General features: G+C 42.0%; 1 protein-coding gene across 1 annotated transcript; it reads left to right on the forward strand.

The window, feature by feature from the left end:
* The first annotated feature begins 11,811 nt into the window (after nucleotides 1–11,811).
* Nucleotides 11,812–12,297, forward strand: LOC139023295 (octapeptide-repeat protein T2-like). The gene has a single exon (XM_070436149.1). The coding sequence runs from the start codon at nucleotides 11,812–11,814 to the stop codon at nucleotides 12,295–12,297; it is 486 nt and encodes a 161-aa protein (XP_070292250.1).
* The last annotated feature ends 381 nt before the right edge of the window (nucleotides 12,298–12,678 follow it).

Raw genomic sequence — 12,678 nt, forward strand, 5'->3', positions numbered from 1 at the left:
TAGTCACCTCAACTTGCTCAATTTCCACATTCATTACAAGATTTAGTTAAAGTTTAGGGTTTAGTGAATGATTTGTCCCAAATACAATGTTTTAAGTTTTTCAAATATTTAGGACTAACTTATTCCTTGGCACCCATTCTGAAACTAACTGCAGCTCTTTGTTAAGCGTTGCACACTCACTTTATGGAATTCAAAAGTACAATGCTTGTCTTTCATAACTTGATGAGATATACTTGGATGTGCAGTGTCAGTGTCTGTGGCTGGCATGTCATGCCTAAAATCATTAAAGTAGTTGGCAATATTAGTGGGTTTTGTGATTTTCTGATTCAGTGAATGATGGAGCCGAGTGCCTTTTAGCCCAAAATGTCATTTGAGGTGCTCCAAAGCTTTTTACTATCATTCTTTGTATCATRGTATAGTTTATTTTTATTTAGTTTAGGTCACATGATTTCTCAATTTGCAGTATGTTTGCCAATCGGTTGGGCTGCCAGACTTATTCCTCATCAATCCAAGGGGATTTAACAGTTTTTGTTGCACTTCACAATGCTTAGTAAAGCCCGAGTCATCTTACAAGCGTAGACATCCKGGAATGTACATGAAAACACATACAATAAGTGTGCTGGACAATTTTTTGGTGCCTCTMCATTAGCATTATAAATAACAATATGTTCACAATTGTATGTATTGATCTGACATKTATTTGATCATTTACAATGATTGATCAACTTGAACACGAATGAGAAATAATGTCCAAATGCTTGAAAAAAAAACAATACAAAATGTAATATCACATCACATGAAAGTGGAGTACTTAGGCTTTAGGAAATACAACCAACTATATACCCCACATCAATTAAGCAGCCTTCAGTCACCCACTTGGCTTCAGTCACCCCCAAGAATGAAGAGCGAGACAAATCCAGTTATATCCTCCTCCTTGTCAGTAGAAAGCCAGTATGAGGGTTTTGCTCTCAGGCTAGAATGAAAGGCAGCTGGTGGGTGGCTGAGAAAATATCTGTGGAGTCCAATAGGTACTCCCACTCAACTATGAAAAGGAATAACCCAAGAAGGCCGAGATCCAAAATAATATTATTTATTTAATCTGTGCTTGAAAGAATACAAAAAGTGAAAGTGCAATGTGCTATATTAAAAGAAATGGATTTCAGCCTTATGCCTTCATCAGTTAAAGGGAACGGAGCATACGTTTCAGCCTTATGCCTTCATCAGTTAAAGGGAACGGAGCATACGTTTCAGCCTTATGCTTCATCAGTTAAAGGGAACGGGCAACTACGTTTCAGCTTATGCTTCATCAGTTTAAAGGGACGGAGGCATACGTTTCAGCCTTATGCCTTCATCAGTTAAAGGACGGCATACGTTTCAGCCTTATGCTTATCAGTTAAAGGGAACGGAGCATACGTTTCAGCCTTATGCCTTCATCAGTTAAAGGGAACGGAGCATACGTTTCAGCCTTATGCCTTCGTACTTAAGAAGAAACACCTGATGTGCGTAATATGCCCAACAGGTGCAGGCAGATAATTGATTAGAGACTGCTGAATCGGGAGTCAATGMATATTAACAGGGAATCTATAGAAGATTTCAAATGTCACATAAAATATAAATGTCCATATCAGGCCTCTCGTACTGTGCAGACAGGGATCCTGGGATGGACAGATCACACAGCTTCCCCACATACGGCGCTGGATCAAGGGTGACCTCATTGATGAGGAGATCCAGGAGCCTGTCTATGTAGCCTGTAATGTTTTTGAAAAGGGAAATATTAAATGAGTAGTGAATTWAATTTCTTAAAGAACAGCAGTTCGACACATACAACAACAGAGTTACACAGTGAGTGCAAATGRGGTAAGATAAGGGAGGTAAGGCAATAAATAGGCCATGGTGGCGAAGTAATTACAATATAGCAATTAAATACTGGAATGGTAGATGTGCAGAAGATGAATGTGCAAKTAGAGATACTGGGGTGCAAAGGAGCAAGATAAATAAATAAATAAATACAGTATGGGGATGAGGTAGTTGGATGGGCTGTTTACAGATGGGGTATGTACAGGTGCAGTAATCTGTGAGCTGCTCTGACAGCTGGTGCTTAAAGCTAGTGAGGGAGATATGAGTCTCCAGCTTCAKTGATTTTTGCAGTTCGTTCCAGTCATTGGCAGCAGAGAACTGGAAGGAATGTACTACTCATTACAAAGTGAAAATACCTACAAACAGAAGATGAGCTTCTCCTTTAGTCAACTTTATTGCAGCATTTAAAAATAATTAACATTTGTTATAAAATTACAAGGATTGTTAGATTCATATTTGGATTAATTATATTAAACAAAGATGTAGGCATATTTTATAACATAAAAATACCTATCCTASTGGTGGTGAGTAGTAGTCTAGCTAGCTGATTTAGAGAAACAGGATCGTCKTTTTCTTCAATTTTTAACATTACAAGTAACAATGCAAATGGMCAACTCTGACTCTGTCTTCATCTGTAAGCATTTCCCCATCCTGGAGTCTGAGACCTTGTGGAAATCTGTGGTAGAGATGAAGGATGTAGCTATGACATTTTACATTCCCTAATACTACACTGAACAAAAATATAAAACGCAACATGTAAAGTGTTGGTCCCATGTTTCAAGATAAGATCCATACTTGGGATTGATTGGGAGTCCCATAGGGCAGATCACAATTAGCCCAGCATCGTCCGTGTTTGGACGTCATTGTAAATAAGAATTTGTTCTTAACTGACTTGCCTAGTTAAATAAAAAAAGATCAATATTACACCGTACCCAAACCATTCGCGTGCATGCGCCATCGTGCGCAAATTGATTTTGTCCCCCCACACCAAACGTGATCACTACACGTAGGTTGAAATATCAAAACAAACTCTGAACCAATTATATGAATTTGGGGATAGGTCGAAAAGYATTAAACATTTATGGCAATTTAGCTAGCTAGCTTGCAGTTGCTAGCTAATTTGTCCTATGTATTAATCCACAAATAAAACGGTCAACCGAATCGTTTCTAGTCATCTCTCCTCCTTCCAGGCTTTTTMTTCTTTGGACTTTGTGGCGATTGGCATCTAACTTGCATAGTTACCATGACAACCGACCAAACTCAGTTCATCTTTCAATCACCCCCGTGGGTATAACCAATGAGGAGATGGCATGTGGGTATCTGCTTCTATAAACCAATGAGGAGATGGGAGAGGCAGGACTTGCACCTCGTTCAGCGTCACAAAAAGAACTGACTTCTATTTTAGTGCTTGGCAACGCAGACGCTCATTGGTGCACGCGAGCATTGTGGGTGCAATAATTGAATAACATATGTTTTCAAATTTATTTTGCAACGGTTGCACACGCGACGCAGGCGGAGTGGTCAGCATGTTAGGACGAGCAAACACACACGCCCCACTCTCTCTCACTTTGAGGTTTCGAGGTTCTCCTTTGCCTCTCTCTTTGACATGCACATAGTTTCTTCTCGAAGGGGAAAGGACCCCCCACCTTTCTGCCATGACATCATCAAAGTATTGGACAGCAGGGTGCAAGGCAGCAGCTCACTGTTGCCCCTAGTGGCCGGKTTTCACATCACTTCCCTACATCCTCAACATGGATGGACGTCGAATACTGACTTGTATCACGGGTAACCTGGCTGCAAACCCTGGTCGACCGTATGCTGAGGTTTTAGTTCAGTGGTTCTGAACTAAACAGTCTTTTGAAGCACAGGGAACCCAGGTTCGAACCCTGATCGAAGTCACTACTTCAGTAACAATATTCTGAAAAAGCCTTGTAGTCTCATGACTTCATCACATTCCTGGATGGGGTACTTGAGACCCCCCTCCTGGTGTTAACGGCAGAGATTAGAGAGGCAGGCAAGCGAGAGCTGATCCCAGAGCAGATTAGAACTGCTGGCTGGGAGCAACAGCGGCAACAACATGGCCGTTGGGTGGCCCTTTGGGAGGAGACCATAGAGTTGGATAGAGTGCCCACTGACAAAGATATAGGAGGTGGGCCCTCTTCCAACTCTATAAGGGAGACCCACCGACCGCCTCCATCTGACATACTGGGCTCAGTTTTTTTTAAATCTCTGGATTTCGGCTATCAGGTAGGATTAAATGCATAGAAATCTAATGAATAGAATGGGGTCCCCATTCAAGTCAATGATTTGTCCTTCTTATTCATTCTATTTCTATGCATTTAACCCGAGCCATGGCCTGTTCACCCCGTTATCATTCAGAAGGTGAGGTCAGTACAGGTGCATCAAAGCTGGGACCGAGAGACTGAAAAACAGCTTCTATCGCAAGGCCATCAGACTGTTAAATAGCCATCACTAGCCAGCTTCCCTGCACCTTCGAGGCTGTTGCCCTATATACATAGATTGGAATCACTGGCCACTTTAGTAATGGAACACTAGTCACTTTAATAATGTTCACATACTGCTTTACTCATCTCATGTCTATACTGTATTCTATTCTACTGTATTTTAGTCAATGCCACGCCGACATTGCTCTATCTAATATTTATATATTTCTTAATTCCATTATTTAACTTTTAGATTTGTGTGTATTGTTGTGAATTGTTAGATACTACTGCACTGTTGGAACCAGGAACACAAGCATTTTGCTACACATGCAATAACGTCTGCTAAATATGTGTATAAAATTTGATTTGATCTTGTTTGCCAAAGTTGGAACTTAGGAAAATCTTTAGAATCATTCAGTGATAGAATCATTTCGAAAAAAATATGTTTTCATTAAATGTAGACGTTAATGCTGTAGTTATACATTTTCAGTGAAAATCACTTTGCTTTACTAGTAGTAGTAGGTAGCTGGCGGCCTTCATTCGCTGCTGTATTGCGAGACAGCGGTGCTCGGCAAACGGGAGTGCAGGACACTGTATCCCAGTGTTATGCTGCCGGGTTGCCATGCATGCTCTCCCCACTAAGTAGACTGACTGTAGCACGGTGACATCCAGATGTTCACAAGTTATTTCTTGTAAATAAAATCTTGGGGGGAAAAATATGGCCACGTTAGCTACCACCGGCGACATACTGATACAGCTGCCTATGTCGGCAAACGCCTCGATACAACCCTGGTTGTACTGGTCATTCATACCGGCTTGTCGTCGTACGCCTGAGGGCAGAAGCTTTAGCTAATTGGCGTGTTATTGTGACATCCAGATGGTGACCAATATTACAAGTTATTACAAGTTATTTCTCCCGAGACCATCGAAATAACTTTATTTTTAACTAGCGCCCTGCTGTTGTTGCCAGCTAGCCAGCATAAACTAGGTAGCTAGCGGGTTTGTAGGTTTGTTCGACGAAGTCTGAGTTCACAGCGGGAGTGTGACATCACTTTGATATTAGCTGCATCCCTTCAAGCCATAACTGCACACATGGGTGTAACCGGTTCTGTACCGGTACCTTTCTGCGTTGTGTTCTAGTGAGGTGTAGGTGGAAGGCAAGGACACAATTCTGCCGGTTGTCTCTCTTTTAATGGCTGCATGACATGGATACAAATGAAAAGCAATCTTTAATGCTGCCTTCTGGACTCTCATGCCTAAGTATATTTTCCTCTCCTCATCAAGCTTTGAGKAAACTGAGGAGTAAAAGCATKGCTCCCSTTGATGACATCACAACATTAACACAATTTAGAGAATAAATGCAATAAAATAGGTCACTCTTAAAAGTAGTGTAATACATCTAAAAATAACCTTAAAATAATAAATGAAAATAAATGAGAGATTTTCAGTGAAATACATAAAGTATATTTTACACTTGTTACATTAGGCACACACCAATTTTCACTACAGTTTATTTATTTTTWAAATAAGTATCTCTTGAGCATCTCAATATTCTCGAGTGGTCTCCTTGTCTCCTAGTCTATTTTCCTTTTTTTCTGGTGTGTAAAACTGGGCAGGTGATTGTAGTTTCCAGTAGGCATCCATCATATTTCTTGTGTTTTCAGATCGTTGTAGGATAAAGAGAGAAGACGAGGGAATAAATAACATATTGTGGACTATTGAGATGCTCCCCTGTTTTACAAAGCAACACGAAGCAACCATGATTCAAAGCAAGAGCAAGTTTCCGAGGCAGATAAGAGAACCACAGCTATGCCACGTTTGTCTGCGAGCCCCAGAACATTGCTTACCCAGCATTATTATGACCACCCCAAGCCAGTGTGTTTGGTGTTGGTTCAAAGCGTATCCAAATTGCAGACACCCATGTACGATTCTAATCACCATTGCCTCCATTTTGTTCCACTCGCAGCCCATAATTTGGGCAGAGATATTGACGATGAAAGAAGAGGAGAAAACGGGAGTGCGGAGGGCGGGCAAAAGAGAGGAATACAGATGGAGAGATAAGAGGGAGGCAGGGTTAGGTGAGGCTGGAAAGCTTTGTGCTCAGCTAGGGCACAGCGGCAGTTGAAAGAGTCCAATCTCTCTCATTTCATACCTGCGGACAGGTGCTTGGCAAGGCATTGTGTGTGTGTGGATGAAGGGGGGGAAAGGACCTTTACAGAGGATCAAAGAAGGTTACGGTATACCTCCTTCCCTCGCTCTTCTCCCCCACCACTGATCTGGTAACGATAGATTTTCACTCCTCCTGCTTTCACTCCTAAAGGGGGGTGGTTGTGTCAGATTACCAGGGCTGGGTATGTGGATAGTCTCTTGGAAGACGAGGARGCAAAACGTTTTTCAAATTTTCTTCACTGAATTAACACCTCTTGTTGTTGTCAAAGCACCTGGATTATATGCTTACGTGTGTTTGTTTTACTCATTTTAATGTTTCGCAACATCTGTTTTATTTTATTAAGATCTGAAATTCACCTAAATGTGATGAATGTGGCCAGGTACTGTAATGAACGGTGGTTGTTTTCAACATCCTCCCTAAGTTGATGACTATCTCCAAATGATCCATGGTCTGCTGTGATAGTATTTTTAATAGACCTCTCCCCGAGACTCTTATCTCACCCTCTGGTCAACTCTGCGCTAGTCACTGCTCGTTAGTTCCACTCCATCCATTATATCTTCAGCCTTCTCATGAAAACAATAGGCRTTCGATTTCATGGCTTTGTGATACTACATTTAAGCAACCATCGCCACACCACCCATCAGCGGCTTCTTTATCGCGCTCGACACTGTATATTTACGACTCGAGACCCTTTATGATTTCTCTACCATACAGCCAAGTGCAGTAAAGTGGAGACACCAGACGTTATTTACTACGACGTTTTACCTTGGAGACACAGAGCCATTATACGGGACAGAAGGCATGCAGGATTGAAATTACATTCAAAATTTAGTGTTCCTTCCAAAGAATGGGCTCCCTTGTTGGATAGGTTTACCCTTTTCGCCATGGAGTTTCCCTCTTTGAAAGGAGGAATAATATTAAAAACAGCACCGGAGGAGGAACAAGTGAAAAGGGGAGAAGGCGTGTTGGCTCCAGTGTTCATCTTGTTGGGTTGTGAGAATGTGCTTTAATCACCTACTGTGATGCGGTTTGTAGAAGAATTTGGGGGTTTTGCATATTCTTTAAAAAACATTAGGAAATTATAGACTGTATSTGATTTGCATAAAGGACCTTTTGATTTTTTTTAATGTCTCGAATGGTGTAAAAAAAAAAAAGTCCCCATATCAGGATTGGGGTTGATTACATTTTAACGGTGGATTTTTTAACACAGAGATGAAAGGTGAAGATACGCTAGAGGTCATTCATTTTCAATGGAAGAAGAGCAATGTGAGGCGAAGTGAGCAATATGTGATCCTAGGTGATACCATTTTGGCTGGTGGAGCACGGCAAAAAAGTTGAGGGAAGTTATGTTATTACATTTCAAATACTGAATAGGCAATTGCCATAATCTTCAATGAAGATCTTTACATACATTGTAAAGTTGTAATGAAATTGTATTGATGTTGATTGTTTTCTGGCCAGGAACTACAGATGAAAATGAGCTATCTAGCTAAATCTGGTGCAATGGCATTTTGTACATTGTCCCTGACAAATAAACAAATAAATAATAAATACATCTTCTTAACTGACCTTGGCTGGTCATCTCTAATGTGGAATAGTACACTGTATCCGGCTTACTACTTTATAGTACCACTTAAAACCCGTACCATTTCCGTTTTCAAGGAATTCACCATGCGTATCCGCACTGTGGGCCAAATCCCAACTTGTGATGCTTGCGTGTTATTCAAATGTTGGTGCATACCTGCCATTGACATTAAAGGGACAATCCACTCTATAATCAAAGTTTAATATTTCTTAGACCTCAAAAGTAGGTATTCTGTTGCAATTGTGATGAGTCCACGTTTCAGGCCAATGGTTGTGCAGATCCAACCAGTGGTGTAGCGGAGGTTGTAAATACTGTTTACTCACCTTTTTTAATTTTGCACAGGCATTTACCCACCTATCACAGAAACATTTATTGAAAACATAGGGAGTGATACTTTATTCACCCAACTGTTTGTTTAACCGCTGCGTCACTGATTCCAGCAATATGCCTCAAAACATGATGCATGGAAAAACAAAGCATTATGTAATGTCCAGATTTTATTCAGTGCTTATCTTTTCCATACATTTTTGGATTCAGATGAATCTACACCACTGATGGTGAGGAACGTTCATCTTGACATTAGACGTCTTTTTGAGATCTGTAAACATCTGTCCAACTTCGATTTTGGAGTGAACCTTTTAAATCCCGTCAATGTGAACCTTTTAAATGACACATGCGTCTCAAGTTAGGATTCCACATCCATATGATCTCACTATCCAAACAGCCTGGATTCTCAGCTAATCAGTGATGCCACTGGTGAAGGGGTGTGTAATAGACTGTTTCTGTAGCGGTTTGACCGTGAGAACCCCCAGCTAAACCAGTCAAGTGATATCAAAGGGAAGGGCAGCGGGCCGGGATAAGACTGGGGGGGGGGGGGGGAGAGGGGAACGGGGGTATTAACTGTCTGCCTTGGATAACAAACAGGTGGCTGATCCCCGGGCTTAAGGCCCACGGTGTCTCTACATCCTAGAGGCCCCTCTGTGTTTGTCCGTTTACTGTAGCTTGCATGCTTCGTTTCCGGGGAGTTATAGCGCGGTCAGGTTCAGGTTACGGTCAGGGCAGGTAGAGCCTTGGATTATGTGGAGATTTGAACAGGATGTAATAAAGAGTCGATCGTAATGTTTGGTTTACAAAAAGTTTGTAAAGTTTACATACTGTTTTGCCTACTTCATACATTGCATTCGGAAAGTATTCAGACTTTTTCCACATTTCTTTACGTTACAGCCTTATTTTAAAATGTATTAAATGTTTTTTTTCCCTCATCTATCTACACACAATATCCCATAAAGACAAAGCAAAAACAGGTTTTTAGACATTTTTTCAAATGTGTATATAAAAACGTCATCATATTAACATAAGTATTCAGACCCTTTACTCAGTACTTAGTGGAAGCATCATTGGCAGCGAATACAGCCTTGAGTCTTCTTGGGCATGATGCTACAAGCTTGGCACACCTSTATTTGGAGAGTTTCTTCTCTGCAGATCCTCTCAAGCTCTGTCAGGTTGGATAGGGAGCATCGCTGCACAGCTATTTCCAGATCTCTCCAGAGATGTTTGATTGGGTTCAAGTCTAGGCTCTGGCTGGGCCACTCAAGGATATTCAGAGACTTGTCCCGAAGCCACTCTTGCGTTGTCTTGGCTGTGTGCTTAGGGTCGTTGTCGTGCTGGAAGGTGAACCTTCACCCCAGTCTGAGTTCCTGAGTGCTCTGGAGCAGGTTTTCATCAAGGATMTCTCTGTACTTTGCTCCGTTCATCTTTCCCTCGATCCTGTCTAGTCTCCCAGTCACTGCCGCTGAAAAACATCCCCACAGTATGATGCTGCCACCACCATGCTTCACCGTAGTGATGATCGGTGCCTGGTTTCCTCCAGACATGACGCTTGGCAAAGAGTTCAATCTTGGTTTCATCAGACCAGAGAATCTTGTTTCTCATGGTCTGAGGGTCCTTTAGGTGCCTTTTGGCAAACTCCAAGCGTGCTCTCATGTGCCTTTTACTGAGGAGTGGCTTCCGTCTGGCCACTCTACCATAAAGGCYTGATTGGTGGAGTGCTGCAGAGATGGTTGTCCTTCTGGAAGGTTCTCCCATCTCCACAGAGGAACTCTGGAGCTCTGTCAGTGACCATCAGGTTCTTCACCTCCCTGACCAAGGCCCTTCTCCCCCGATTGCTGATTTKGGCAGGGTTGCCAGCTCTAGGAAGAGTCTTGGTGGTTCCAAACTTCTTCCATTTAAGAACGATGGAGGCCGATGTGTTCTTGGGGACCTTCAATGCTGCAGAAATGGTTTGGTACCTTTCCCCAGATCTGTGCCTCGACACAATCCTGTCTCTTAGCTCTACGGACAATTCCTTCAACCTCATGGCTTGGTTTTTGCTCTGACATGMACTGTCAACTGTGGGACCTTATATAGACAGCTATGTGCYTTTCCAAATCATGTACAATCAATTTAATTTACCACAGGTGGACTCCAATCAAGTTGTAGATGCATCTACAGGATGATCAATGGAAACAGGATGCACCTGAGTCTGATAGCAAAGAGTCGGAATAGTTATGTAAATAAGGTATTTCTGTTTTATAATTTTGAATAAATGTGCAAAAAAAAAAKWATWWTWAAAAGTATTTTTCATTTTGTCATTATGGGGTATTCTGTGTAGATTGAGGATTAACATKTATTTAATCAATTTTAGAAYAAGGCTGTAACGTAACAAAATGTGGGAAAAGTGAAGGGGTCTGAATACTTTCGGAATGCACTGTATGTATATACTGTATTCTAGTCAAGGCCTATTCTATTTAACTATTTATGTACATATACTATTCTATCCTATGCATTCTACAGATATACTACATATTATATCCATATACTGTCCATAATGTCTATACATCCCATCATATATATGGGCTCCCAAGTGGAGCAGCGGTCTAAGGCACTGCATCACATTCACAACAGACACCCTGGTTCGAATCCAGGCTGTATCACAACCGGCCGTGATTGGGAGTCCCATAAGTCGGCGCACAATTGGCCCAGCGTCATTGACGTCATTGTAAATAAGAATTTGTTCTTAAACTCACTTGCCTAATTAAATAAAGGTTAAATAAATGTGTATTTATAATTATACTCCAAAATTGCTCGTCTTAATATTTCTTAATTCCATTCTTTCACTTTTAAGATTTGTTTGTATTGTTGTGTATTGTTAGATATTACTGCACTGTTGGAGCTAGGAACAAAAGCATCACGCTACAACCGCAATAACATGTGCTAAATATGTGTGTATGTGACCAATAACATCTGCAAAATATGTGTGTGTGACCAATAACATCTGCTAAATGTGTGTGTGACCAATAACATCTGCAAAATATGTGTGTGTGACCAATAACATCTGCAAAATATGTGTGTGTGACCAATAACATCTGCTAAATATGTGTGTATGTGACCAATAACATCTGCTAAATATGTGTGTGTGACCAATAACATCTGCAAAATATGTGTATGTGACCAATAACATCTGCCTAATATGCGTATGTGACCAATAACATCTGCCTAATATGCGTATGTGACCAATAACATCTGCTAAATACGTGTTTGCGACCAACATTTTTTAAAGTTCATTTGTAATATCGGGGTTATCACGCCGGGGTTATGGTTTGTGTAATTGACGGGTCTTTGTTGGGTGAGCGGTGGAGTGTTAGTGTTGCCGTGTGGATTCATAATTGATATTGCCTACAACATAACTATATGAAATTCCAAGTTAGCAAAAGTGAATGTCTCAGAGGGTTGGAGGACACGAGGACCGGCTCAGAGGGTCGAACGGACACGGAGGACGGCTCAGAGGGTCGGAGGAACACGAGGACGGCTTCAGAGGGTCGGAGGACACGAGGACGGCTCAGGAGGGTGGAGCGAACACGAGGACGGTCAGACGGGCGGAGGACACGAGACGGCCTCAGAGGGTCGGAGGACACGAGGACGGCTCAGAGGGTCGGAGGACACGAGGACGGCTCAGAGGGTCGGAGGACACGAGGACGGCTCAGAGGTGGAGGAACACGAGGCGGCTCAGAGGGTCGGAGGAACACGAGGACGGCTCAGAGGGTTGGAGGAACACGAGGACGGCTCAGAGGGTGGAGGACGGCTCAGAGGGTCGGAGGAACACAGAGACGGCTCAGAGGGTCGGAGGAACACGAGGACGGCTCAGAGGGTCGGAGGAACACGAGGACGGCTCAGAGGGTCCCCGGAGGAACATGAACTGTTAGCCACTAGATATGTTAAAATGTTAAATAAATCACTTGGCATAAAAGTGTCTCCCCTAAATTACCACATCATTAAACAATAATGTTGTTCAATTCACAAAGTACAGTACATTCTCAAGTGACAACAATAGGGATTTAATTTCACGCTCAGGTTTTCCCTTGTAACTCCCCCATAAATTAGTGTTAACGTAGTGTTCAAGTGAATTCAATCTTGCCATGGCTTGGGAGAGATAATATGACATTTATAGATGGGCTTTCCACAGCCTTTACTAGCCTGTTCAACTGTTTTAGTGAGGAGCTCCGGTGTGAAGGGAAATGGGGAGGGAGTCGGCTCCAGATGCCCGGGATGTCTGTACAGTATTCACAGTGGTGTAAAGTACTTAA

Source organism: Salvelinus sp. IW2-2015, linkage group LG30 (assembly GCF_002910315.2).
Source record: "Salvelinus sp. IW2-2015 linkage group LG30, ASM291031v2, whole genome shotgun sequence".
Classification (NCBI taxonomy): Eukaryota; Metazoa; Chordata; class Actinopteri; order Salmoniformes; family Salmonidae; genus Salvelinus; species Salvelinus sp. IW2-2015.